Consider the following 26,104-nt stretch of genomic DNA (forward strand, 5'->3'; position numbering starts at 1 on the left):
TGCATCTTCATATTTTGTAGTAATAATAACAATAATAATAGCTTTATTTGTATAGCACCTTTAAAAACAGCAGTTTACAGTGTTTTTTACATACACATAGAAATACACGCATAATAAACTTTTAAGAAGTGATTTAAAAGAAGACACTGATTCAATAAGACTTGGCTGATTTAAATGATTAGCTCGTTATCAGGCTATCATAGCATTTGCTAATCAGCTAATCATTAGAATCAGGTGTGCTGTAGCATCACCATCTAAACCACTGGTGTGTTAATATTATATGATGTGTATCATCCAAGATCCCGACTCAGTATCTTGACCTCGTCCTCGTCTTTTTTTCCCCAGGCTCCACTTCGGAGGCCGCTCGCATCATTTACCCGCCGGCGTCGCGCTCCATCATGGTGACCAAGGGCCAGCGGCTGGTGCTGGAGTGCGTGGCCAGCGGCATCCCGACGCCGCAGGTCACGTGGGCCAAGGACGGCCGCGAGCTGCACTCGCACAACAACACGCGCTTCCTGCTCAGCAACCTGCTGATCGACGCCGCGGGCGAGAGCGACTCGGGGACGTACGCGTGCCGCGCTGACAACGGCATCGGCTCGCCGAGCGCGGCGGCGGCGGCCGTGCTCTACGACGTGCAAGTGTTTGGTGAGTGAGCTGTGGAAAATTGTTTTTTTTTTTTTTTGACTGTTATGGATTTAATAGTTTGGTGGACAGAGACGACAGTGTGTGTGATGTTGTGTTAGAAAGAGGCAGTGGAGACAGAGCTCTCTTTCTGTAGCAGGACTTGATTGCAAAGTTATGGATGACTGTTTTTACAGTGAATTTCTCTCCGTGTGTGTGTGTGTGTATATATAGTGTGTGTGTTGTGGGCTTGTTTCTCCGCAGCTGGCTCTAATTAAAGTCAGAGAGCTGCTGAGGCTGTAATGAGCTCTGTCTTTGCCTTATTCACGAGCAGCCAACCATCAACTCGCTGGCCTGCCTTTACATGTTCACCCCCCACTGCTACACACCCCCCCCCCTCCGGTCATACGCACACATGTGTATTGTGTTGTGATCATACTCTCACACACGTGAGCTTACACATGGTTAAAGCTGAAATGAAAAAAGTCATTTATTTTGTTTTTATTTTTATTTTATCAGACCAAGTAATAATGAGTAGAGATTGGGCAATATATTAATTAATTAATTAATTTATTTATTTATTTATTTATGCATTTATAATGACTTTATTCATTAAAATGTCCTTGTTTTTACTATAGAATGTCCATAAAAAATGTAATTCCTTGATTATGTGTGTTTATAACTGACATTTTATACCATTTTTGCTAACATAAGCGATGTTGTAACATTTCCACATGTTGGTTTATGTCTATAACATTTGTTCTTTCCATATTTTTGCACACTTACTGAGAGTTTTCGAGTTATGTTGGTTACAGACAGACTCCGGCGAAAACATATACCTACTGGCAGAGGTCAATAATATTGTGAATAGCAGTTCATTTAGCATAATCACTTGTTTGATATTAGCGTTGCCAAATGCCTGTAGGTGTGTCTCTGTGTGTGACTTGTTGTCCCTGAGGTGAGAAAACAGTCCCACGTTTCCGTTCTTTAACTCTATTTCTCCCTCCGCCTCCTCCTGCAGAGCCTCCTCAGGTGACCGTGGAGCTGCAGCAGCACGAGGTCGCGTACGGGGAGAACGTGCGCATCATTTGCCAGGCCCGCGGTAAACCCGCGCCGTCGGTGATGTGGCTCCACAACGCTCGGCCCCTGGCGCCGTCCGCTCGCCACCGCCTCACCTCCAGAGTGCTGCGCGTCTCCAACGTGGGGCCTCAGGACGACGGACTGTACCAATGCATGGCTGAGAACGGGGTGGGCAGCTCGCAGGCGTCCACTCGCCTCATCACGGTGTCAACTGGTAAGTCGTGGAGAAAAAGATAAAAAAATGTATTGTGTTTACATGTATATTTATATTTATTCTCTGTCTCTGTAGGGATTTCATCGCGGGGGAAGTTACCCTCCATCTATCGGCCGCTCAGTCCAGACAAAGTCCTGAGAGAGCAGCCGCCTGTGAGGCCTGGGGCTGCAGGAGCCATGTTGCCTCTGGACTGCTCTGAACTGCCCGGACAGATCCTTCCTGCAGAAGCTCCCGTCATCCTCAGCCAGCCGCGCACGCGCAAAGCCGACTTCTACGAGCTCACATGGAGGCCGCGGCACGAGCGAGGAGCCCCTGTTCTGGAGTATATGGTCAAATACAGAAAGGTAAACATAAAATCATGGTTTTAGGAGTGCTGGGCACGAGGTTAACGCACGTTGCGTTTCCATGACGACTGACCCAAAAAAAATGACGTCATGTTTACGTGCGAGACACCGGAGTCCAGGCACTGTTTACCAGTTAGCTCCGTTAGCTGCATTAGCTCCTTTAGCGCCGGTTAGCGCGCCTACAGTGGAACTGGAGTGGTTTGTTTATTAAAGGAAAAGAGCAGCGCTACAAATAACCAGCGTACCTGTGTACTGTGTACTGCGTATGTGTGCCTCTGTTTTTAAAGTTTAGCGTTACTTTAGAGACTCATTTTAACAATCGGAAGTCACGTAAACATGACGTCACGCACGCCTTTTCCGGTCAGTCGTCGTGGAAACTCGTCGCACGTTAACGGCGTCAAAGTTAATGCGCCCAGCACTAGTTTTTAGCTCCTTTTTATTTTTTTTTTCTGTTATTAAACGATCTCTCTGTCTCTCTCTGTGTCAGTTGGGCGACCCTCAAGCAGAGTGGATCTCCAGCAGCATCTCAGGCTCTCTTCACAAGCTGACTCTGGTGAAGCTGCAGCCCGACAGCTTGTATGAGGTGGAGATGACGGCCAAGAACTGTGCCGGTCTGGGACAGCCTGCTATGATGACCTTCAGAACTGGGAAAGGTGACAAAGGTACGCACGGCCCTCCTTTCACACGAGAAGTCTATTTGAACTCGTGAACCATGTCACAAACAACGGCAGCAGCACAGTGGAGCTCAGTGATGATGTTAATGACGGTTACTGTTTTGTGTCGCTGTCTACCAGAAACGATGGTTAAATGTGTTGGAAATGACATTGGAATTTGCATGGGTTGCCAAAAATGAAGCAGAAATGAGAGTTGCTGATAGGAGCTGAACGTGAAAATAGTCGAATAAACACAGGATTTAAGACCTGCTGTGGTTTAAACTAAATAAAGAGGTCACACTGAATTGAAAACCAAGTAATTAGATGTGTTTTTTTATTGCATTGTGACAAATCTGATTGTGTCCAACGGGAAAGATGTTTTGAAAAGACCAAATAAAACATCCAAACTCATCGACAGTTCACTCACACACACACACTTCTACAGCAGTGAAAAGTCTTTATAGTGCATTAATCCACTTGTCACAGTGAGATGTGACAGTTGTTGACGTGTCGCTCTCTCTATTCAGGGGTTTCCAGAGATCCGCCCAAAACTCCCGCCGTGCCTTCACCGAGCCTCTCTCGTACGTATGCTGTCGCTCGTCGGCTCCTGAGACAAAGTAACAACACTAACAACGACGCTAACGTCTGCCGCTCGTTTTCACAGCTAACCCCGTTCTGCTTTTGACTAACATTTCTACATTTCTCCTTCCTCTCTCTCTGTGTCACTGAAGGATGAGCTCTCAGTAAGTTTGACTGCGGTGTGTTTTTGCCTCCACTGTCATAATTACAGATTGTGAGTTCCGTGTCTGTTGTTGTCCTCCGTCTGACACCACTCCTCCCTCCTCCTTCCTTCCTCCCCTCTGCAGCTCCAGAGGCCCCCGACAAGCCCACGGTCTCCACGGCGACGGAGACGTCGGCGTACGTGACTTGGATTCCTCGCGGTAACCGCGGCTTCCCCATCCAGTCGTTTCGGGTGGAGTACAAGAAGGTGAAGAAGGCCGGCGAGGACTGGGTGACGGCGGTGGAGAACATCCCGCCGTCGCGGCTCTCCGTGGAGATCACGGGCCTGGAGAAAGGTAAAAAGACGCGCTTTTTTTTTTTTTTTGGCGGAGGCGTGAGGGGAGGAGGCCGTCGCTGCACGTAATTACAAAGTGGATGTCCTGCATCATTACATTCCCACGGCCCGTAAATTCGTCAGCGTAATGAATGTTGTTATAGTTGTCTCGGGTAATTGCCGCCATCAATCACGAGGGCTGCAGCTGAATTACAGCCGCCATCACATTTGCAAACGCAAAGTAATGTGAAAACAAACATCATTAGTCAGCACACAGTGTATGGACTTTATTCACCAACAGCCCCGTGTCCCTCTGTAGGTACATCGTATAAGTTCCGCGTGGTGGCCGTGAACGTGATCGGCTCCAGTCCTCCCAGTGTTCCCTCAAAGGCCTACACTGTGGTGGGAGGGAGGACACACGAGCGCCCTGTAGATGGACCCTACATCACCTACAATGAAGCCATCAATGAAACCACCGTCATCCTCAAGTGGACGGTGAGTTACTCGCAGGAAAGAAATTTTAAAAATGAGAAAAGGTTCTTTTTTTTTTGGCGTCTTATTTCAAGTCCTTTGTCTCCCTCTCTCTCCCGACAGTACACTCCCGTCAACAACACGCCCATCTACGGTTTCTACATCTACTACCGGCCGACGGACAGCGACAACGACAGCGACTATAAGAAGGACGTGGTGGAGGGCGACCGGTACTGGCACTCCATCACCGACCTGCAGCCCGAGACGTCCTACGACATCAAGATGCAGAGCTTCAACGAGAAGGGCGAGAGCGAGTTTGGCAACGTGGTCATACGGGAAACCAAAGGTGAGGCCGAGGTCGTTGTCGTGCTGCGGTTTGCGCTCTCATGCTGGACATAGAATATTCTGGAATAGACGTACTGTACGTAACAATTAAATCCAATTATTATGAACTAAATGAGAAATAAACGATGAATATGCTGCTGAATTTACCAGAAATACATCACGCCGAGTCTGACTCCTTCAGCATGGAAAAGTTTGGAATTTAATTAGAGTAATTTCCAGGTCTGGATAAATATGGAAAAATGTTTGTGTTTCCAGACTATTATCTCACTTTCTAAAATGTAAATATATTAATATATACTAGAGGTGGGTGTTCTTCCTCAGGGTAGATTTGCCCAAAATCCCTGATGACTGTTTCACAAGCAGTTTGGAAATCCAACCCTCCGTACCTCGGTCACGTGACACGGAAAACTCTCGACAAGACAAAATAAATCATTGATTTAATTATTTGACAGTAATTTGGAGACGACTCGTTCTTTAACTACTGTCAATGAAAAGTCTGAAAACATGTTGTTTGTGCTTTCATGGTCCGAAGGTCACCTCTGTCAGAGATGCAGGTTAGCATCACCTGCACTGGCTCTATGTAGCTCCTCTCTCGACATTCTAGCTTACGCCACCTAGTGGTTTGGAGCATGCCGACAGTAAATGCCTCTGTGGTGCATCTTAGCCTTGTTAAAAAACCATCTTCCCGCTCTTTGTCTCCTCAGCTCGTCCAAACCCTCATCGCCCCGATCCCTCTCAGACTCCAGATCCTGGCGTGGAGCTCCCCAGTGGAATGGTGCCTCGGCCCGGCGACATCCCCTACCTCATCGTCGGCATCGTCCTGGGAGCGTTTGTTTTCATCATCGTCGCCTTCATCCCCTTCTGCCTGTGGAGAGCCTGGGCCAAACAGAGTGAGTCTTCAAAACAGTCCAAAACAGGAAAGTCAAGAGTCTTTGTGTGCACACCTGTGTGTAATGTCCTTCTCCCTTTTGTGTTTTTAATTTCAGAGCAAACTGCAGACTTGTGTTTCCCCCCTGTGGCCACACCAGTGTCCTCCTGTCAGTACACCATGGTCCCTCTGCAGGGTCTGGCTCTGGTCGGTCACTGTCCTCTGGACGCCCACATGACCGCTCCACACGGCGTCTACGCCGGCAACGGAGAATACACTCCTAACGGCAAACCTCACCACCAAACACACGGGCTGCCCGGCCTGCAGCAGGTAAACGGAACATATAAACAACAAACACAGCTTGTATTTCTTTATTTCTATGCGTTTAGTATATAATTAAAATGTTGTTGTGCTTTACAGAATGAGTTGGACTGTGACCTGGAGTGTGACACTCTGTTACCACAGACTTTGTCTAATGGACATCTGCCCGTCTACCACTACAGGTACAAGTTAACACTATCACACACTTTTGTACACTACCGGTCAAAGGTTTGGGGTCACCTATACAACTATTGTTGTGTTTTCCATTAAAAGTCAGACTTTAATTGATGAAAAGAGTTGCAAATTGAATATAAAATATAGTCAAGACATTGACCAGATTTAGAAATAATGATTTTTATTCCAAATAAAGAAGCAGCAAAACTGTTTTCAGCTGTGCTAACATAATCCAATAGCCTTCGATTAGCGATTAGCAAACACAATGTACCATTAGAACACTGGAAATGGGCCTCTATACACCTATGTACATATTCCATTAAAAACCATACGTTTGCAGCTAGAATAGTCGTTTACCACATTAACAATGTATAGAGTGTATTTCTGATTCATTTAATGTTATATTCGTTGAAAAATAAGTGGTAATGGTAATGGTTTTGAACAGTACTGTATATGACTTAAGTAGAAAGATTAAGTATTCTATATAAAGTGGTGTCAAAACACTCAGTTATTTGTAGGTATGTCTTATATTCTGGAGGCTATAAGGCCCAAAAAGGTATGTAATTTAAAGAAATGGATCAGATGAGTAAAGATATACATGTGTTCAGAAGTGTTTCAATGCATTAAGAATGTATGAAATTACATTTTTATTATTGTACTGTTGTTTTATACCTTGTTGACTTTACTCAACTAAACTAGTTCATTAACTGTCAGAATCATCTCATTTCTAAGAGTTTTCACTTATACGTGAGCGTTTTTTCCTCGTTTCTGTCCTCGTGTCTTCATTTAAACAGTGGTTCACCTGAGTGTGTGAGTGTGTATTTCTGAACAATGTCTTTAATAACTTTACTTAAACTGTCCTCCCTCCTCCTCAGTGGATCACATCACCACGATCAGACGTGTTTTCATCCCGACGTCTCCACCCTCCAGCTCCTCGACTCTCACCAGCACTTCAGCTCACAGGAGGAGCTGGGAGGCCACGACGACGACGACAGCGTCTGCGGGGACCAAGATAAATCAGACGATGACGTCACTCAAAGTATAAGCGGATTCTCTCTTTAGAAACTTAACCGTTTAAAAAAGAAACTGTAATCAGGACATTTTCCTCATACGTTTTTCGTCTTCTTCTTCTTCTCCTTGCAGAGCCGACGTCTTTCCCTCTCTTATCCCTGGAGGACGAAGGCATCTTCACCACTTCCTCCTCGAGCGCCGCCACGACGCCGGAGTCTCACGACGCGGCGACGATACAGGACGTGAGCATCCTCCCGAACGAAGCGGCGCCGCAGGACGAAGGGAGAGGCACGGCGACGGACGTATAAGGGAAAAAAAAAAAAGAGACAAAAACAGAAGCAAATATTTATTTTTGTATCACAGATATTTATATATTTATGCGTTTGTACATAACTGTATGTTTATACTGTATATAAGGTTATTTTCATATTGAAAGAAAGACTCTATCCATGCAGCGCCCGCTCTCATTTCACCTCGTAGACGATCGTCGGCACCTCCATGTTTGTAGTTTTTCAGACGTTAGCTTTACACAAACTTGTTTTTCACCTGTTGCTTTTATCGAGACACGACTCCTCCTCCTCCTCCCGTCTGCTGCAGCGTATAACCCTAACACAAACCTATTAAGCGTCGCTCATCAACAAAAAAAAAATATTAACAAGTGTATGCAACGTAAATCTTTTTTTTAAGTAGTGTACAGGAGATTATATATATACATATATATATATTGTACTGTTATTTATTTTTTTAATTTGATGTTCTATTTTTTTAAAAGTCACAGGGAGAGATTCTGGAACAAAAAAAAAAAATCTTTTGAACTCAGTCATTGATAAGCTGAACTTCTCTCCATACTGCGACCACTTGTGTTTTTACTCATTTTTGCTGGTTACCAAAAGACAGCCAGGTGAGGGCGCTGTGACAGGTGTGTGTGTGAGTGAGTGTGAGTGAGAGTGAGAGTGTGTCAGTATTATTCCTCCCTCGCAGGTCGGTGCTTAAAGTGTCTGCAATCAAAATGAAGGAGATCCTGAATCTACACTCCCCTCCTCCTCCTTTTGTTGTTTTGTTTTAAACTATAGCTGTTTTTCTTTTTAAATGGTTGCACATGCTGGAGCACTATTGCATGTAAATAAAGGCTTATGAAATTGATATTGTGTTTTGGTGCATCATTGTACTACTTAAATATTCATTTTTATTTCATTTTTATTAATCATTAAGGACCATATTTACTGGAAAAGAATCTCCCCTGAATGTTTCTGTCCATTTTTCTAGAAAACGGGGGCTCTTTTTCCCTCAAAACCTCAAAACAAATCCTGACAATTTAAGTATTTTTCACTAATCTCTTGCAAAAAAAACCCCTAAATTTAAAAGTCAAATAAATATACAATATGCAATAAAAACTTAGCTAGGTTAAAATTACTCACGTTAAGACGTGTTACACATTCAAATGTCTTGATGTTTGTGTAAATAAGTTTCCTTTTTTGTCTCATTTTGGTGAAAATAGTAATTTTTCCTGCTTGAAATAGCATTTACAAAACATGAATGTGAAACAGTATGTAGAAAAACTTTTCGGAAATGTCCGAAATGGGACCAGTAACAAGTGATTAAATTTTGGATGTGATCCGTAACGCTATCACTATCACTACTACTACTACTTTTCTCGCCATTTTGTGGGGGGCTGTGCTGCCTTGGCGGAGGTCTGCGCTCTCCGAGTGCTTTTCTAGTTAAACCAAAGTAAGACTTAAAAAAAAACCAGTGACGACATAAATATCATGTATGTCACTTTTATAGATGTTTCCCTGCTCAAACACACCTGATTCAAATGGTCAGCTCTGCTGAAGTCTGATAACGACCCGTTTATTTGAATCAGGTGTTGGAGCAGAGGAAACTCACCTAAAAACATGGAGGACCGTGTCAGTGTCTCCTCAGGATCAGGAGTGAGGAAATCTGCTCCAGGTAAAAAAGGCTTTTATTTTTGAAGGTCAGTGTTCTAAATGATGCTATTGTGTAATTTAAGAATGATACTGAAGTGACACCAATGGAACTGTGCGTCAGGGACCTGCTGCTGATGCATGAACAAAGTGTTTTTGTTTGTATACAAGGAGGGAAAAGTGTAAATATAAGTGACATAATCTGAGACTGAGACTTTGAAGGTGTCTCGTTGGATTAAAACCCACTCTTTTAGATTAAAGACACAATAATCATATGTTATTTTCAGTTTTCTCCTCTTCATATTCTGCAGAGCTGGTGAATAAAGATGCAGACTCCCCCTAGTGGAGCAAACGTGTATGAGAAAACACAAAACTCTATAGTTTGCAGCAAATGCCAAAGTCTTCTTATAAACTTTATTCATATTTTTCATTTTGTATATACAAATACATACATAATCTAGCAATTCTGATATGAAACATTGGTATTTACAAAATATCTCTTGGGGAAGAAAACAAAAAAACGGATTCTGTACAATCTAACCTGATATAAGTTAGTAAATTACATTTGTGTGCCGAGGAAAAACACTGAATTCAAGTGCTAAACCTACATGTTTGTTTGACTACACCCCATAAAAATCTAAATATTACAAATAATAACATCAAATGTACAAAGAGAAAATACTTGATTGAAATCATATGAACATGTAAACAACAAAAATCACTCTCTCGTGTGTGTGGCTTTGAAGTGTGATATCAGCCGAGAAAAACTGTTGTGATTCATGAATGAGTTTAAGGAAGCTTGCGCTCACACGGCCGAGCTGCCGTCGTGGCCCAGGATGTGGCTGATGTTGTGGGCGGGGCGATTGGGCAGCTTGCCGGAGTCGGCGGACGACGTGTTGGACAGCGACAGCAGCGGGGACATGGGCATGGCCGAGCCGTCGCTGGGCATGCCCGTGGCGATTTCGGGGAACAGCGACGTGAGGTTGAAGTTGGAGATGTGCGGGGTGATTCCCGACGAGTTGGCGATAGGCATCGGGGGCATGTCTGGCAGCAGAGAGAAGCTCGCCTGACCAAAACCCACAGGGCGCGGCGGGGAGAGGATGGAGCTGAAGCGGTTGTTGAGAGGAGGCGGAGCGCTGCCTTTGTCGGCGCTCGGGCTGGTAAACATTTGGTTGGGAAAGTATTGAAGGGTGACGTCGCTGGGAAGGCTCGGGTGGGCCGCCGGAGAATAGGAGGGGTAGAAGGAGGGTAAAGTGTTCTGGGGTTCCACGGGCAGAAGGGAGGGTGTGCGGGAGGTGTTGGGCTGACTCACAGGAGGGATGAATGTGGAGTTGGCGTTGATGGGAGGCGGGGGATTCATCCCTCCTTCGGGGATGAAAGGGAAACCAAAGTTCTGCGTTATGTGTTGTTCAGAAACCAGGTTGTCACTCTGCACCTGAGCGCCGTCCGCCATGAAGCGGACGATGGTGCTGCGTCGCGCCTCGCCTCCAGACTGCAGGCGGCCCATCAGCACGCCGCCTCCAGACGGCAGAGGCAGGTGGCCGTCGGACTCGAACGGGTTGCTCGGTCTCAGAGCACCAGAGCGAGGCCGGTCGCCGGGCCTCAGCTTGGCGGCCTGAGAATCCCGGATGTGGCGAGAGTGCTGGCTGACGGCGGTCGGCGGCCTGGACGCGGCAGAGGAGCGGCCTGGCTCAGAGCTGCTGTGCGGGGTCGGAGGGTGGGGGCGCATGACTGGGCCTCCGTGCATGTTACTGCTAACCTGAGAAATATGGCCCTTGTTGGCCTCCCCGAGCCGCATCGCTGCAGCCTTCTGCGTCGCTGGAACGCCGGAGGCGGAGGTTTTGGCCTGCAGGTCGATGGAAGAGCTACCCGGCACGCAGCTGTACTCCATGCTCACCGGCGGACAGCACTGCGCCGCGCGCTGGTGGTTGCTCTGCTCGGGCAGGTGCGGAGAAAGAAGGCTTTGCATGAAACCCTGGTGACAACCGTCTTGTTCTCGGGGCAAAGGCGGGCCCACCTGGAGGCCCTGTGAGCCAGGGTGAGCTCCGCTGTAGCCGCCGCGGTTTCTGCCGTCGTTCATCCTGAAGCCTCCCTGCTGCTGCTGCTGCCCCTGAGGGCCTCGCTGAGACGAAGGCACCGACTTTGGTGCCATGTCACTGCCGCGTGACACCTGGGCCTCAAAGCCACTGAGCTGATGAGCTCCTCCGCCCATGGGTTTGAACGGCGGACACTCTGAGACCCGCTGAACATCAGCTGAGCCCGGGTGATCTGAAGGCAGGCGAGTCTGTGCGTTGTGAGCGATGTTGGCCTTCCCTCGCGACGCGTCCAGGTAACCGCAGAGCTCTTGCTGCTCCTGCGCGGCGCCGTGTCCGGGCTGAAGGTGAAGACCCATGCGTTGCTGTTGTTGTTGTTGTTCGCCGCTGCTGGAGCTTTTCCCGATGAGCGCCTCCGCAGAGTAATTGGAAACGCGATGGCGCTCCTGACGCGACGGCACGCAGGCCAGGTCGGACGAGCGTGACACAGGGTTGCTGGGAGGTGAGATGAGCTGCTGCTGCTGCTGCTCCAGCGTCCTAGAGCTCATCATCCTCTGCATTGCACCGTGGTCCTGAGCGGGAGGGAGGAGAACATACGAGTCATCAATCTGCCAAAACAATAAAGCCAGGATATTGTGTAAAAGTCATTAAAGTGTGAGTCATGCGGTGCCGTCCGAAAAAACATAAATTTCACATTCCTTTCTGAAACACAACAGCTATTTATGAATAGACAAACACTGACAGTTGCTGGTGCATTATAATAATTTTCATTTTGAAACAAGCTGGTGAATTTGTATAATTACACCCTGGAGTTTATGGTCCTCTGTCTTAACTGTGGCTACAGGGGGCAGGGCTGCGTTTTTGTTTTCGTCTCGGGTTTATTTCGGAATAAATGTGGTCTGCTCTGCTATTGTTACGGAGGAAAACACTTCCATGAGTGTCGGTGTCAAAGAAGTCGGACAGATTTCAATTGTATTAAATCATACATTTAATAAATACAAAAGTTTGGAGTCACCTATAGAATTTTTGTTGTTTTCCATTAAAAGTCACACTTTTATTCATCAAAAGAGTTGCAAAATTAATCGAAAATATAGTCAAGACATTGACGAGATTAGAAATAATATTTTTATTCCAAATAAAGAAGCAGCAAGACTGTTTTCAGCTGTGCTAACATCATTGCACAAGGGTTTTCTAATCATCCAATAGCCTTAGTTTAGCGATTAGCAAACACAATGTACCATTAGAACACTGGAAATGGGCCTCTATACACCTATGTACATATTCCATTAAAAATTTGCAGCTAGAATAGTCGTTTACCACATTAAAGATGTATAGAGTGTATTTCTGATTCATTTAATGGTATATCCATTGACCTTGTCCTTATTTTTCCTTTAAAAATAAGGACATTTCTAAGTGACCCCAAACTTTTGAACGGTAGTGTATGTATTGTTCATATTTCCATATTAAATCTATAACATTGACGACTCATTAAATTACAGCCAGAAATATGAAATATTTCACCCATATGGTGACTGCACTCACCTTGATGTGCTCCTGCTGAGCCAGGTGATTTCCATGGTGAGCTCTGGATCCTGCTGACTGGGCCTCACAGCTCTTCTCCTGGTGTCTAAAGTGCTGCTGCTGCTGCTGGATCTGCTGCTGAAGATGCTGCTGGTGTCTGGAGTGGGAGCTCTGCTGCTGCTGCTGTAACTGTTGTTGTTGTTGTTGTTGTTGTTGCTGCTGCTGTTGGTGTTGTTGATGCTGCGGCTGTTGCTGCAGCGTCTGCTGTTGGTGATGAGACTGTTGTTGGTGTTGTGTCGGCTGTTGATGCTGCTGCTGCGATTGTTGGTGGGACTGCTGTGGATGCTGCTGCTGCTGTGACGGTTGCTGCTGCTGCTGCTGTGCGTGCTGTTGATGCTGCGTTTGTTGTTGTTGTTGATGCGAGTGCTGCTGCTGCTGCTGAATTCCAGATTTATCCAGGTGATGCGGCTTCTGTTGCAGACCTGCAGGTGAACCAGTCTGATTGCCCCTGACGAGGCCACGCTTCTTCTGGACGTGCTGCTGTTGCTCTTGCTGCTGCTGCTGCTGCTGCTGAAGCGCCCTCTGGTGTAGTGAGTGGCGCTGTGCAGGGTCGGGGTGAGTCAGGTGGTGCTGCAAATGATACAGATGGTGTCTCTGTTGCTCTTGCTGCTGCTGCTGCTTCATGTAAAGGTTCCTGTCCAGATGTTGGCCAGGCTGTGGGGCAGAATGCTGCAGATGACCCTGGGGCAGATGAAGCACGCCGGGCTGATTCTGCTCAGGAGGTCCTTGAGGAGGACAGTGGCCGTCAGTGGGCCGCACGACCGGGCTCATGAAAGAGTTTGTGGAGAACAGGGGCCCTCCGCTGTCCGAGTTGATCCTCGTCATGACGCCTGAGGAGGTGGGCAGCAGCTGTCCCACCATCATCTGGCTGTGATCGGGAACTTTCACGTCCATGTGGCTCACCGGGGCAGCTGATGGAGGAGGACACGGCTTGGGTCGTTTTCCAGTGTTGACCATCACGGCCTCCTGCGCCTGCCTCTTAGAGATAATCTTCACTTGTCGTTCCCCGACGCCAACTCCTGCCTGAGCCCTCATTAACGCAGACTTCAGCGGTGTGTACTCATTGGGCTGAGCAGCACCGGAGCAGGGCGACAGGGTGTTGTTTGAAGGTTGAGATATGTGGGCGGAGGTTCCCACAGGGGATGGAACTGAGCCCTGTTGGCCGACCAGACTGGGAGAGCCCGGGTACTGCTGCTGCTGCTGCTGACTAGAGCTGGGTCTTATCAGGTTGTTGACGCTGAGGCTTGCTACTGTGCCGCTCTGAGATGAAGTCTGAGCCTGGACCTGAGGCAGGGACTGAGGCTGGGAGTATGAGATGTTTTGTTGATGTCTGGTCGCATTAGGGCCACTGACAGACCCCGCCTCCCTTCTGACAGACACCTGGATCGCAGGTTTGATTGGAACTTTGCATTGTAACATAGGCTTGGTCACTTTAACCTGCTGGCCGGCTGAGCCTCTTTCTTTGTTGGCTGACACTGGTGCAGGTTTAGAAGACTCCCACGGTGACGTTGAATGGTTTGGTGGAGCGGCGACGTCTCCACTGCAGCCTCCGCTCCTCCTCCCAGGGCTGTCCTGCTCGAGCATGGCCAAGGCCAGCATCTCTGCCTGCTCAGACGTGAATGTGAATCCAAAAGAGCCAGACGATGCGCTCATAGTGTGGCCCTGAGGAAGCATGGACGCCACAGAGAAGCCTCTGCCTCCCCCAGCCCCTGTTGACGTGGGAGAATCCGTCTGTCTGCTCGACGTCATTGGGTGCTCCAAAGTTTGATCGTCGAGGTTCGTATACACCTGTTGCGATAGAGCAAAGTCCTTTCTTGAAGATGTGTCCGTCACCAAGCCTTCTTTCTCTACAACTATGGAGTGTTTCTCTTCCTGAGTTTCTCTGTCTCTTTTGGGCGCCTGTTGCAGTTTAACCTCCACAGGATGGCAGGGGGAGAGGTTGGGCATGTTTGTGTTGCCGTGTTGCGATGGCGCTCTGCTCGCACTGATCCTTTTCCTAAACTCTGAGCTTGTTAAAGGAGCTGGAGCGGAGTTATGAGTTTCAGAAAACTGTGTTGCAGGTGATGACAGTGTCACAGATAGAGATACAGGGGGTGAAGTGGTGGGCTGAGCCTGAGGTTTACTACAGGATACAGGAGCTTGGGTATTCAATCCCTGTGGAGGACACATTGTGGTGGATTGTGTGGCCTGATTTAAAGACACTGGTGCAATTGTTGTAATACTTGTGGTGCAAACTGGAGATAAACGTGCAGTGCACACAGTGATGGGGGTGTACCCTGATGCCTCAACGGCACCTGCAGAGCTGACCACAGATCTGCTCTGTCTGGACACAGCAGTAGTGGCAGCAGCAGCAGTTGACTTGCTTTGCGTTGAGCTAGTTGCTGCACTGGTGGTGGTTGCATGTTTAACTTCTGCGACTGAGACTTTGGTTACAGTCGAGTTGTCAGAAACTACACATGGTTTACTCTCTACGACCACAGCGGGGCTAACTGATGGCTTCACTGATGTGGTATTTACAGTCGTTACTGTCGTTACCATAGCATCGGTGTTGGTATGACTGAATACGGCTTCACTCTGAGATGTGCTGACCAAACTTTTACTCTGTGAATGAGACTCATTTAATTCAACCGTCTCACTCGATGAACTAGAGACGATGATTTTCTTTGAGTTTTGCATAGAAGAGACATTTCCTGTCGTTTCACTGCTAGCTGCAGTCGTGACAGCTGTGGTGCACGTGGTGGGACTGTCTGTGACTTTTACAGTAGAAGGCTGAACAAACTGAGATACAGGAACCGTCTGCGTCTCCACTGCAGCGGCCGTAGGTTTGGCTGAAACGACAACAGCGGGCTGCACCTGATCGAGCTCCTTCCTCTTGACAGGTTTACTCCTTTTAGCTGTCGCTCTCTTTATATTTGAAACAGTGCGAACCCTCTTCTTTGACGGTTTAGAGGCAGTAACCACCCGCCCTGATGTGAACGGGACCTGTAGCTGCTGAACAGGTAGAACCAACGATGTTACAGGGACAGGTGCTGAAACGGTAGGTTGCTGCTGCTGCTGGACGGCTGATAGCTGAGCAGCTGGAGGCTGACTATTGTTCTGGCTAGAGATGGTAAGTGGGGGGCCCTGAGAGATGCTCTGGTTGAGACTTCTGAGGGCCCCTAAACTCTTAAGGGCCACATTAGTCGTTGGTTCCTCGGTGGTGGTGGGCTGCACCAGCTGCAGTGTACTCTGGCTTCCCTTGGAGCTGGTTTTGTCAGAGGTCTTCATGGGCTGCAAAGCAAACACTTGGCCGTTCACAGTGATCGTCTGCGGCGCTGCAGGCATCGACAGAGACGATGACGCCTGCGTGACCTGCAGGGCTTGGTTTGTTTGAGGTGGAACAGGGTGTGGCAGGATGTGCACCAGCTGCTTCCCCCCAACACTCTGTAAAGACGGAGCAGATGTTGAACTGCTTGTTGTGGATACATGAGTAGACACAGGAGGTACTGAGGAGGGCATGGCAGCAGGTAAAATGCCAACCTGAGAATTCTGAGGACCAGGTGCAGTCTGGTTGGACGCTTGTATGATGACAATATGCTGACAGGGCGTCTGATTCGCTAGTTCCTCCCTTACAACTGACTGGGCCGGGCAAGAGCTTGGCTGCTGTAGGATGACCACACTTGGGTTGATAGTGTTCTGTGGTGCTGTTACAGATGACGCTGCTGCTCCGTTTGGCTTGACCTGCAGCACCTGCATGGTCTGGAGAAGCGGCACCAGGGCTGGCTGAGGGATGGGCTGAGGCTGAGGGATGATGGCTGTTGCAGGACTGGAAAGCAACGACCCGGTTTTAAGTATGGCAGGCTGGGGCTGTGTCACAACAGCAGGGTGGGCCACCACAGCAGACTGGGGTACGATGACTGACTGGGGGAGGACAGCACACTGAGTTTGGGGGGCTAAGACAGGTTGAGGCTGTGCCTGGTTCAGGATTGCTGGCTGTAGCTGGGGTGGTCTCTGAAAGGAGTGTGCTTGAATGTGGGTCATGATAGGCGCTTGCTGGATCGGGACATTTGGTTGCAGCTGTATTTGAATTGGGTGTTGTTTGTTGCCGACGGGACACAAAGTCACCTGCTGAACAGCCTGGGTGGTGTTACTGACCTCTGGTGTGGTAAGACTCTGACAGACAGGCTGTACGGTGTTCCCTGTCATCTGCAGTGTTGTCCATGTCGTCTGTGTGCTCCCGGCCGCCCCTGCCCTAAGAAGGGCTTGGCCGTTGGGAATAGCACTGTAACTTACAGTTTTGATGGTCGCTGCCTGGGCAACACAAAAGGAAACGTCTGAGGCTGTTGTTCCGGTTACTGTTTGGATGAATGTGGGGCAGGTGGACACGGGTGAAGCAGGTTTTTCAATAGGGAGCTGTGGGGCTGTGGTGGCTGCTAATGTGAAGGTCTGGACTGGGGCAGTAGGTTGGGGTTGCTGTGCCAGGGTCGTGGTGGCTGCAGGTATCTGAAGTGTGATGTAAGAAACGGAGGGTGGCAGGTTGGGGGCTGCAACTGGCGTCTCAACCACACACTGCTCCACGACTCTCAAACCTGGCACAGACTGGGCGGGCGTGACAGTCGATCCGGGCAGAAGGGCAGGGGTGGAAGACGAGGTGTTGACTTGCAGCAGGGTTCCATTAACCCTTAACCTGCCACTAACCTCAGATGGCGACTGAAGAATTAAGGTTTCCGTAGGCTGTTTTCCTGGACTGGTCTCCATCCCCGCTGGGCACATTACATTGCCATTCGAATAGACAATAATCCCCTTTGGAAGCTGGTGGGTAGGCATTACTTTTGCCACCTTAGCACAGCGCTGTTTTCCCTTCCAGTGGATAGTGGGGTCCTCCAGATGGTTAATGTCATGTGCTTTGAGGAGCTCAATGTAGCTCGTGCTCTCCTTTCTGAGTTCCTCCAACTGGCGTCGCAGTCGACGAATCTCCTCCGCTGCACAAAGACACAAAAATATGTCAAGTGTGTTTATCATAACTCATATAATATATTCCACATGAAGAACCTCAATGATAAGAAAACCAAAAACTACATGCAAGTTGAACAATGTTCAAACCTCACCTTGGACTTTATCTCCTCCCTCAAGAAGCATTGTGTCATTTTGCTTCTTCAGCTCAGTTATATAGCGAAAAGCCTGGTCCAAGATCATGATCTTACTCTACAGACAAGAGGATGAAGATTTAATGTTAAAATATATACCACATGTACAGATTGCTGCTCCTGGAAAGAACAATATTTACTTGTAGATTACCTGATTTTGCTGGGAGCAGGGCAGAAGATTACCGATGCGGTTAATTCCAGCATTAATCTTCTCTTTTCTGTGTCTCTCAACTAAATAACGGGGGGGGGGGAGTAGAGTCGTGTGTGAATGAGTCCTTACTATAGAAAAACAACACTGCAACTGTAAACAGGAGATATTTACCTGCATTGTGAGTTTCTTTGTTTTTCCTCCGTCTGTAAAAACGATAATTCACATTTTAAATATGTTTAATCAACTCGACTCAAACTGATAAATGGGTTTGAAACATCAGCAAAGAGCAGACGTCATTCTTACTTGTTTTTACGACCAGACGATTGTGTGTCGGTCATCTCTGGCATCCTGTCCTAACAGACGCCTTTTGTGTTAAGGTACCAGTCAACACATCTAATAACTGGACCTTAAATGCCTTCTGTGCACGTCCTGCAACAAAGAGAGTAATTCAACAGACGATACAGTATATTTCACTCGCTGGGAACATTAAGAGATGCCTTCATTCACATTAATTACATAGACTTTATGCACTTTGTTTTCTATGTTGTGGAAAAACAGAGAAATCCTGCACGTTTAACTTTTCCAAGACAATTTGTTTTCTTCAGTTAGACAGATATCACTATATGACATGTCTCCCAACATATTGATTATCACAGGATCGTTGTATCACTGTTATTATTGGTATGGTGGACCATGTATCGATTACACCACCTACAGTGTATTATAGCATGATGCTAACTGTGTAACACCAAGGCGAAACCACTGAGATGCGATCGCTCGCAGTCATGTTGTCATGTGATGTAGCAGCAGATATAATAAAGTAAAAAAAAAGATGCTGCACTTAGCTTTCGATGCAACTAGAAGATGCTAACAAGCTGCTGTGGATTCACCTCGCTTTACGTATATTCGTTTATAAATGTATTACAACGTGTTTACGGCATGTTGGGCGACGTGCAACAGCTCTGTCGGGCGAGTTGTAACAAACACGAAGCATTCATTCATATCATTATAGCTTCATTTAACTTGCAAGAAACTAGCAACCCTGAGCAATCACCTATTCTGCTAGCTTTATGTTAGCTACCCTCCTGGCTATTAGCTAGCTTGGCTCTCCGTCACCGACATGATTACTACGCGAATTAATGGCGGAATTGTTCGCAGCACAGCTGGTTAAAAACTGCTCGTGGAGAATGACGTCCACTGACCTGTAACCTCGACATTTTCGAGACCGTTTGTCTCTGTGGGAACTTTGGGTGTGAATGCTAGCAAAGCATTCCACTCAACTCATCTCTCAAAACAATCCAGAGTCACCTAACCTTTTACAAATAGGGGCGGGCTCTGGGGAGCTGGCAGCCAATGGCATTAGAGATTTAAGAGTTATCAGCCAATCACGACGCCAGGCGATGTGACTCAAGGACGTTTGTGATGTGTAGCTACTAATGCAGTGAATGTTATTGAATATTTCATTTTTCTGTATGTTTGGCAAATTCCTTAAATTGTATTTTACCGTTTATTATATTTACTATCTTTCATTTGATTTATTTCTTCATATCTTTACCGACATTTCTTTTAGGAATGCAGGTGTCACTGTAACTAATACCTCAGGGATAACTGTTTTACTGTCAGTGTTTTGTGTTTGTTAATTATTGGATCCCAATATCACATTGTATGTATATATGTTCAATATTTCATCCTAATAGCCGTCTTTTTGTGCAAGTACACACAGAAATAGAAAATCGCAAATAAGCCAATTGTAATCGTGAAGATCCGATACTGTGTGTACAGGAAAACAACAATAACTCTGATGCAAGGTACAAAAAATAGCAATACATGTACTGCAAATAGTAATTCCTTTATTTAGATGTTAAAAAGTCTTACAATATAGAGCTCCAGAAAAGATAAAATTCTTCAAAGAAAGGAAAAACATGCTTATACTACAGTGGAGAAAACAATTCTCCTTGCATGCAGAGGGAACAGAGCTACCTCTGGGTGATACATCGTTTAAATGGCCAAACTAAAAACTGAGAAACCATCAGCCTCGAAACCAAATTAAACACTGCAGGCCGACTGAGGCAGAAGTATGAGGAGACCATTTCTGCAAGGTGGCTACATAAGGCGCCAAAGGCAAGATGTCTCAAAACAGTTCAATGTGTCTCGAGACACGGATCCTTTGTTGCACCGCTGAAAATAATGCCCAAATTAAACTCAAAACTGCCAATCTATTGTTATTTGGACATTCCTCACAAAATTGTACACATTCAACGCAATATTTTGATTTTCTCACTCAATATTTTTCCCTTTTGGTAGTCGACCCAGAAGAACCTCTGAACCTTTTGCCTTCTCAATGTAAAAAATAAAAATAAACAGAAACAGCTGAAGGGGAATTAAATAAAATTAACAGGCTGGAAAATAGTTTTCAGAAATTATGATGTGGTGAACGCATCTTACCACCACCCCAAAACAGTTCAGCCTTCCTTGCACCCGAAACTTGGGGGACGCATTTCTGCTTTTCCCCGATGGACATATCAACAAACTGGTCAAAATGATTTCCCATGAATCCCACGGTTCAGGTGGTGAGGGAAGAGAGTTGTGATGTTTTCCACAAAACAACTCCAAAGCATCGCTCCAAAATGACCAGCTCGGATTTAGTGTGTCAGTGATGGTCTTTCAAACACTTTACCGCTTCAAACAAACTGTTTTTACTTGCTCAACAGTATAGATATGTCCCCTTAGCTTTAATAACCGCATAAAAACAACTCAAACACAAACAGTATGATTTGAAAATACCACACCCTCCCCCTCCACCAAGTCTAAAACTGTCTGAAGTTGGCAACGTTGTCAATAGGAACACTTTTGGCGACTGAACTTTTTGTCACTGTCAATTATCGGCATGAGGAAAGGGGAGCAATAAAATATGCAAAAATCAAAGGGGAACCCTTTGCAAAATAAATGCAGCAACTTTTGTACTTTAAATTTGTTTTCTCTTTTTAGCGTCCTTTGAAGAAAGTGTTGAATCTGTCGACCCTGGGGCAATTGTCACAGTTCTGTTTCTGTGTAGGTGAGCACATCTGTGCTCTTTCCATTGATGTGCCCCTACTCGCCCTTCTGAAGCTCTCCGGTGGGGGGTGCACACGGGCTGCGCAGGCTCTTCTGCAACACGTGGGCATCTGCAGGCTCTATCCTCTTGTAGTAATTCTTTTTTGTTTCGATGATCTCAAATCCAAACTTCTGATAAAAGTCAATGGCTGACTCATTGCTGATCTGCACATGACTGTAGGGGGGGGGGGAAAGTCAAGTCAAAAGTCAAATTCATCTGCCTTACAAATCAAATCAATACAATTTTCTTATTCTCCAATTAGAAACTCACAGGTAAATGTTGTCAAAAGTGCCATCCTTCTCACAGATGTTTAGCACATGATTCAGCATCTTCGTACCTGAACGAGACAAAGAAAAAGTTGGAAAAACAACACACAAGATCGTTAAGTTCACCGTAGCCTTTTCTAGAGTCAGAGCTTCTTACCAATTCCAAGTCTACGGTAGGGTGCTAGACAGCCGAGTGTCATGATGTACAGTCTCTTCTGGTTCTGAGAGTGGTCCACTCTGCAGCACACAGCACCCACTGCGATATCATTGAAGTATGCTGCAAGACATAGAAACGGCAACAGTGAAGCACAACCAAAACATAGATTATCTTATAACCTTAACAACAATGACTGTTTGACAACATAGCAAAAGAGGTTTTGTTTACAGTAAAATAGTATGTATGAGGTACTGCTTTCTATTCACATAGCTAAATCTGTTTTACGGAGTATTTACTGTTAACTTAAAAAATGTAAAAGTATCTTACCAAGCTTTGCAAGTTCTCCAACCTCCAGTACATCTTTGTAAAACTTGTCATTGTAGCTCACAGGGAAGATGACCTGGTTCAGACGTTTTAGCTGCTTAATGTTGTGGGGCGTAACGTCCCCCAGCTCGATCCGGCTACTGGAACAAGAGCAAAACGGTCAAATTGGTGACAACAGATACAGGAACATCAGTACATTTAGAAACAATCATTGTACATAAGTGATTAATTTTACCAAAAAGCCTATATGTTTTGCCAGCAGTTACCAGTCTGTGAGTAGCATAATTAAAGAAGTAACGATATTGTATATTGTCCCATCACTATATTTGATATAACTGTAACTGATTAATTTAAATTATCAGTCCAAACAACAAGCATGCCTGAACCTGTAGGGGAAAAAAGAGGACTTGGATTTGTGTCACATTAACACAGCAGTTCGTTCGTCTGCTTCAGTGTCACTATAGTGTTTATTTTTAGGACGAATACACATCCAAAAACAGCTGCTGGTCACGTGTGTTGATCATTAAGATGTACAGAAAGCACCGTCCACCCACACACAAGAGAGTGAACTCTTAGAAATGGAATCGACCTGACAGTCGAGACCATTGCCAGAAATGTTTTAGTCAAAACGTGGATCACCACCGATGGAGCGTTACTTTGACAGATCGAGTTACACTGACCAAGCAAACTCTTAAGTTGCTGTCGGGTGGAATGTGTTTAGACAACTGACAAGGACTCGGTCGACTGTGTAGTAACTTGTGTAAATATGTTGGTTGTTTTTTGTCAAAGTTCAGCTGAGCTGTTGTCGACTTAAACAAAAAGGCGAGAGAACACTCATTATCTGAGATGCTAACGCTAAACTGGGTTAACTGACTCAGCTTCCCTGTAGCAGTTAGCTCGTTATCTTAGCTGGTTCACCGGCTGAAACGAAGCGAGTGTCGGCGTCACAGAACGACATCATCCGCGTCAGGTGTGCTTTAATGACGGCGCTGTGAGGTTTTCCACCCAACACCAAAATAAAGGGATCTATGCAAAGCTAGCTAGCTAACCTCGCTTGTCTCCTCCCCGCCTCCTCTAGTGGGAAAAAAAACACAGAGCAGAAAAACTTTACTCGTGCTAAGCTACTTATACGTGACTCGAAAGCTTACACTCACCCTTTCATTGTAAACAGGTATTATTCCTTATTTTTGACGAGGCCGAACTTCACCGTTGTTTCGGGTAAAAGGGGGGAAATTAACAGAGATAGGGTCAGGGATGCCTCCCGTTTTACCCTCCACATGTAGCTAGATGCGATGGTAGCAGTTAGCTTAGCCGTCGCCGCCGCACTCCTCCACGACTGTGGACACTGTCAACTCTGACCCCCGCATGCGCAGTACAACCACTGCTGCATGTCCGTTTCATACTCTTTTCTCTGACCCGGGTTTAGTCTTTCAGGCTACATATCGTCCATCAATCTACTGCTTTATTATTAGAAAACACACACAAATAATATAATGATATAAATAAATAAAAAAATTATAATAAAAAAATACACAACTTTTAATTTTTTTTTAATAATAGTAATGTTTTAGAGTGTAGTGTGTCACACACACACACACACACACACACACACAACAAATATATATAAAATCAAGTTTAATACATTTTGCTAAAGAATATTAAAGCTGTATCACTGTAGCCCAATTAAATTGTGATATATGTAGCTCACATTCAAAGAGTCACTTCTATGGGGTAAATAATTAATCACAGCAGTTCGTCAGTCAGAGAGAGGGAGAGCCACCATTTTGGCTCAAATGCGGCTGCAAAGATATTTATTGCATTGGAGATAGGCAAAAGACCGGAGTGGCCGGTACTATATTTGATGCAGAAGTATTATTATTATTTTATTTTTGTCTTAACTGCAGGGCGTCATGAACCCATTCCCCTTTCTTTTATATTTTATGAATTTAAAAAGGGAGTAACAAATGCTAATAATTATAATATATTGTATTAACTGAAATATTAAAGATATATAATCCCTTATGTTTGACGGTGCTACGTCGGAAGAAATCAATTTCTTGTGTTTGTGATCCACATCCAGAGTGACCCTTCACTGATGCTCCGCATTTGAACATCTTTGCGGCAGGTCTCCGTGGTGGATCCAAAATGGCGGCAGTTGCAGCAGAGGCCCAGCCAAACGTAGAGTGAATGAAGTCAGCTGATCAGTCTGCTGCTGTCTCCCTGCCTGACACGCATCGCAGTAACACATCGTTTCTCAGCCGAGGCGACACGGTAAAGCCACCACTGCGCAACCATACGGTAGGTGTTTTATATTTAGTTACATTCGCCTGTGCTTATAAATGTCGACATTTTAAACAGTCACTCGTGTCCTGGTGTGTTAGAATGATTTCGCTCGCGAAAACTGTCAGAGGCAGCGAATGTCAGGCCGGAGAGACCAGGGTTGCTATCGTTTGCATTCTAACGGAGAAACCCACGGAGCTAGCTAACATGTTTTACCGTCAAGTGGAATAATTCTGAGTGGGAAACCACAGACATTTTGTTAGCACGTATGTCGACTCTCGTTGTTAGCTATTTTGAATAGAAAACGCCTCCAAAGACCGGTCTTAAATCTTAATGTATCACTGTATACATGAGCTATACCAGGTCATAACATTTATCATTGAACATGTAGCATTGGAATGTGTTTGTCCTGGATGAACATAGGTGCATTTAGCTAGGTGTTTAACTCCCTGCACTCAGAGAAAGTCACATCACATCAGTGTGTCAGGAGGTTTTGTGCAGTCATGTCATCTACATGCAACATTTCTGCACAAACATACTGTACATACACGTCCGTGTAGTTATAGTCCATTATATAGAGAGATAATACGCAAAATAACAACAAAACGCCTATATAAAAAGTATATAAGGTCAGTGGTGCAGCAACGAATGATAAACCCGAATAACCTGATCAAGTAGCTTAAAGGGATACTTGAGTAAAAGTACAAATAGCTTAACCAGAAAATGACTTTGGTAGAAGTTGAAGTCAGTGGTAGCGTGAGTTGTCTTTTGACAGGAAGGTTGTGGGTTCAATTCCTGGCTCTGCTCGTCTGTATGTGTCCTTAAGCAAACCCCATGTTGCAGCATGTGAATGGGTGATACAGACCACCATTACCAACTCTTCTTCTTCTGATTGTATTTGGTAGTAATGAGTAGTAAAGGTAGTTGAAGGAGTACATCACAACAGTCATATATAATAGTTAATCATGTGTTAAGTCTTCTTGTCAGGAGTGTTTCCACACTCACACAGTCTGTACTTCCCAGTCATGCACCATGCCAGTTTTCCACTTCCTTAAAGATATTCAGACAGAGAGCAGCAGCAGCAGTAAGTCATGTGCCAGGATCACATGATCATATGACCAAGTGTTGTTCCTCCAGCCATTTTTCCGATTTTCTGGGTGTTGTGAACAAATGTACTGTTGTAAGTTGGCAGTATTTGACATTTTAACATATGATATCACTGTCACAATATTACATTTATATTGAAATTCGACCAGAAAATATACAATAAATGTAGATAATTGTTTGTTTCATTGTTTTTATTTGATAATTGTCTCCCTAAATGGTGGCCTATCACACTTTTTCTTAAATTCTAATTTGCCCCAAATACTTGGTTGGTTACAGTTAATTAATGTGCATACATTTATTTAATAAAACCATGTTTCTGGAATGGAAATAATGCATTTACAGGCCACTCACTGTCTGGGTTCATGTTGACCGTGAACCAAAGTTGACTGTGATCATAAATAAATTAATCATGAAAACAATAGGCCTTATCTTCCCCATTGTAGGCTGCTCTTTTAAAAATAAACAAGTAGTCTTTGAAACCTCTATTGTTTCAAAATACCTGTGAATATTCACCGTGTCACTGACTTAAAACAATCATACTTACTTGATAAAAACATTAAAATAATGCTCTGATTGTGAGGATGAGTATGAAGCATCTTTTAGGTGTATTTACCTGTATTGGCCTCTTGGTGGAGCTGCTGTATTCCTGCACAGCTGAGCATGAAACAGGAAGATCTGTGTGTGTGCATCAGTGGGAAGGACAAGAAAAGGACACGGAGGTATTAGTGTGTGTGTTGTGATGAGACTGTTTGACTGAGAAATGAAAGCTGCAGAAACAGACAAACACAAGTGTTTTCTGGATCTGGCTCAGCCGATGCAGATTAAGCTGCTTCTCGCTCTCTGAACGCCATCTGGAGCCCTGCTCTCCGTCACCGTGTTCAAAGTCACGACTGGTGGCAGCTCG

General features: G+C 45.6%; 3 protein-coding genes across 4 annotated transcripts in view; 1 reads left to right on the plus strand and 2 right to left on the minus strand.

The window, feature by feature from the left end:
- Positions 1–8,270, plus strand: part of boc (BOC cell adhesion associated, oncogene regulated) — a 28,512-nt gene extending 20,242 nt beyond the window's left edge. Inside the window, exons 6-18 of the mRNA XM_083901394.1 lie at positions 346–645; positions 1,643–1,915; positions 1,991–2,259; positions 2,747–2,921; positions 3,440–3,493; positions 3,779–3,988; positions 4,286–4,461; positions 4,561–4,783; positions 5,487–5,672; positions 5,769–5,980; positions 6,071–6,153; positions 7,021–7,184; positions 7,289–8,270. Of these exons, the coding sequence (XP_083757520.1) occupies positions 346–645; positions 1,643–1,915; positions 1,991–2,259; positions 2,747–2,921; positions 3,440–3,493; positions 3,779–3,988; positions 4,286–4,461; positions 4,561–4,783; positions 5,487–5,672; positions 5,769–5,980; positions 6,071–6,153; positions 7,021–7,184; positions 7,289–7,464 (2,501 nt within the window). The 3' untranslated portion in view covers positions 7,465–8,270. The remainder of the gene's footprint in view (positions 1–345; positions 646–1,642; positions 1,916–1,990; positions 2,260–2,746; positions 2,922–3,439; positions 3,494–3,778; positions 3,989–4,285; positions 4,462–4,560; positions 4,784–5,486; positions 5,673–5,768; positions 5,981–6,070; positions 6,154–7,020; positions 7,185–7,288) is intronic.
- Positions 8,271–9,819: 1,549 nt separating this feature from the next.
- On the minus strand, positions 9,820–19,267 carry usf3 (upstream transcription factor family member 3). The gene is made up of 7 exons (XM_083901396.1): positions 19,175–19,267; positions 18,276–18,401; positions 18,144–18,175; positions 17,973–18,052; positions 17,783–17,879; positions 12,657–17,656; positions 9,820–11,695 (listed from the first exon to the last, which is right to left on the minus strand). Exons 2-7 carry the CDS (start codon positions 18,317–18,319, stop codon positions 9,887–9,889), a joined length of 7,062 nt encoding a protein of 2,353 aa, XP_083757522.1. The 5' UTR covers positions 18,320–18,401; positions 19,175–19,267; the 3' UTR covers positions 9,820–9,886.
- A 544-nt stretch (positions 19,268–19,811) lies between these two features.
- Positions 19,812–23,173, minus strand: naa50 (N-alpha-acetyltransferase 50, NatE catalytic subunit). Of its 2 annotated transcripts, none has more exons than XM_083902007.1 (5): positions 22,968–23,173; positions 21,817–21,950; positions 21,490–21,609; positions 21,337–21,403; positions 19,812–21,240 (listed from the first exon to the last, which is right to left on the minus strand). In XM_083902007.1, exons 1-5 carry the CDS (start codon positions 22,973–22,975, stop codon positions 21,063–21,065), a joined length of 507 nt encoding a protein of 168 aa, XP_083758133.1. In that variant the 5' UTR covers positions 22,976–23,173; the 3' UTR covers positions 19,812–21,062. The 2 variants fall into 2 exon arrangements, with proteins under 2 accessions (XP_083758133.1, XP_083758132.1); XM_083902006.1 differs by having other exon boundaries at positions 21,817–21,953.
- Between the last annotated feature and the right edge of the window lie 2,931 nt (positions 23,174–26,104).

Source organism: Microchirus variegatus (genome assembly GCF_963457635.1).
Source record: "Microchirus variegatus genome assembly, chromosome: 15".
In the NCBI taxonomy this organism is placed as follows: Eukaryota; Metazoa; Chordata; class Actinopteri; order Pleuronectiformes; family Soleidae; genus Microchirus; species Microchirus variegatus.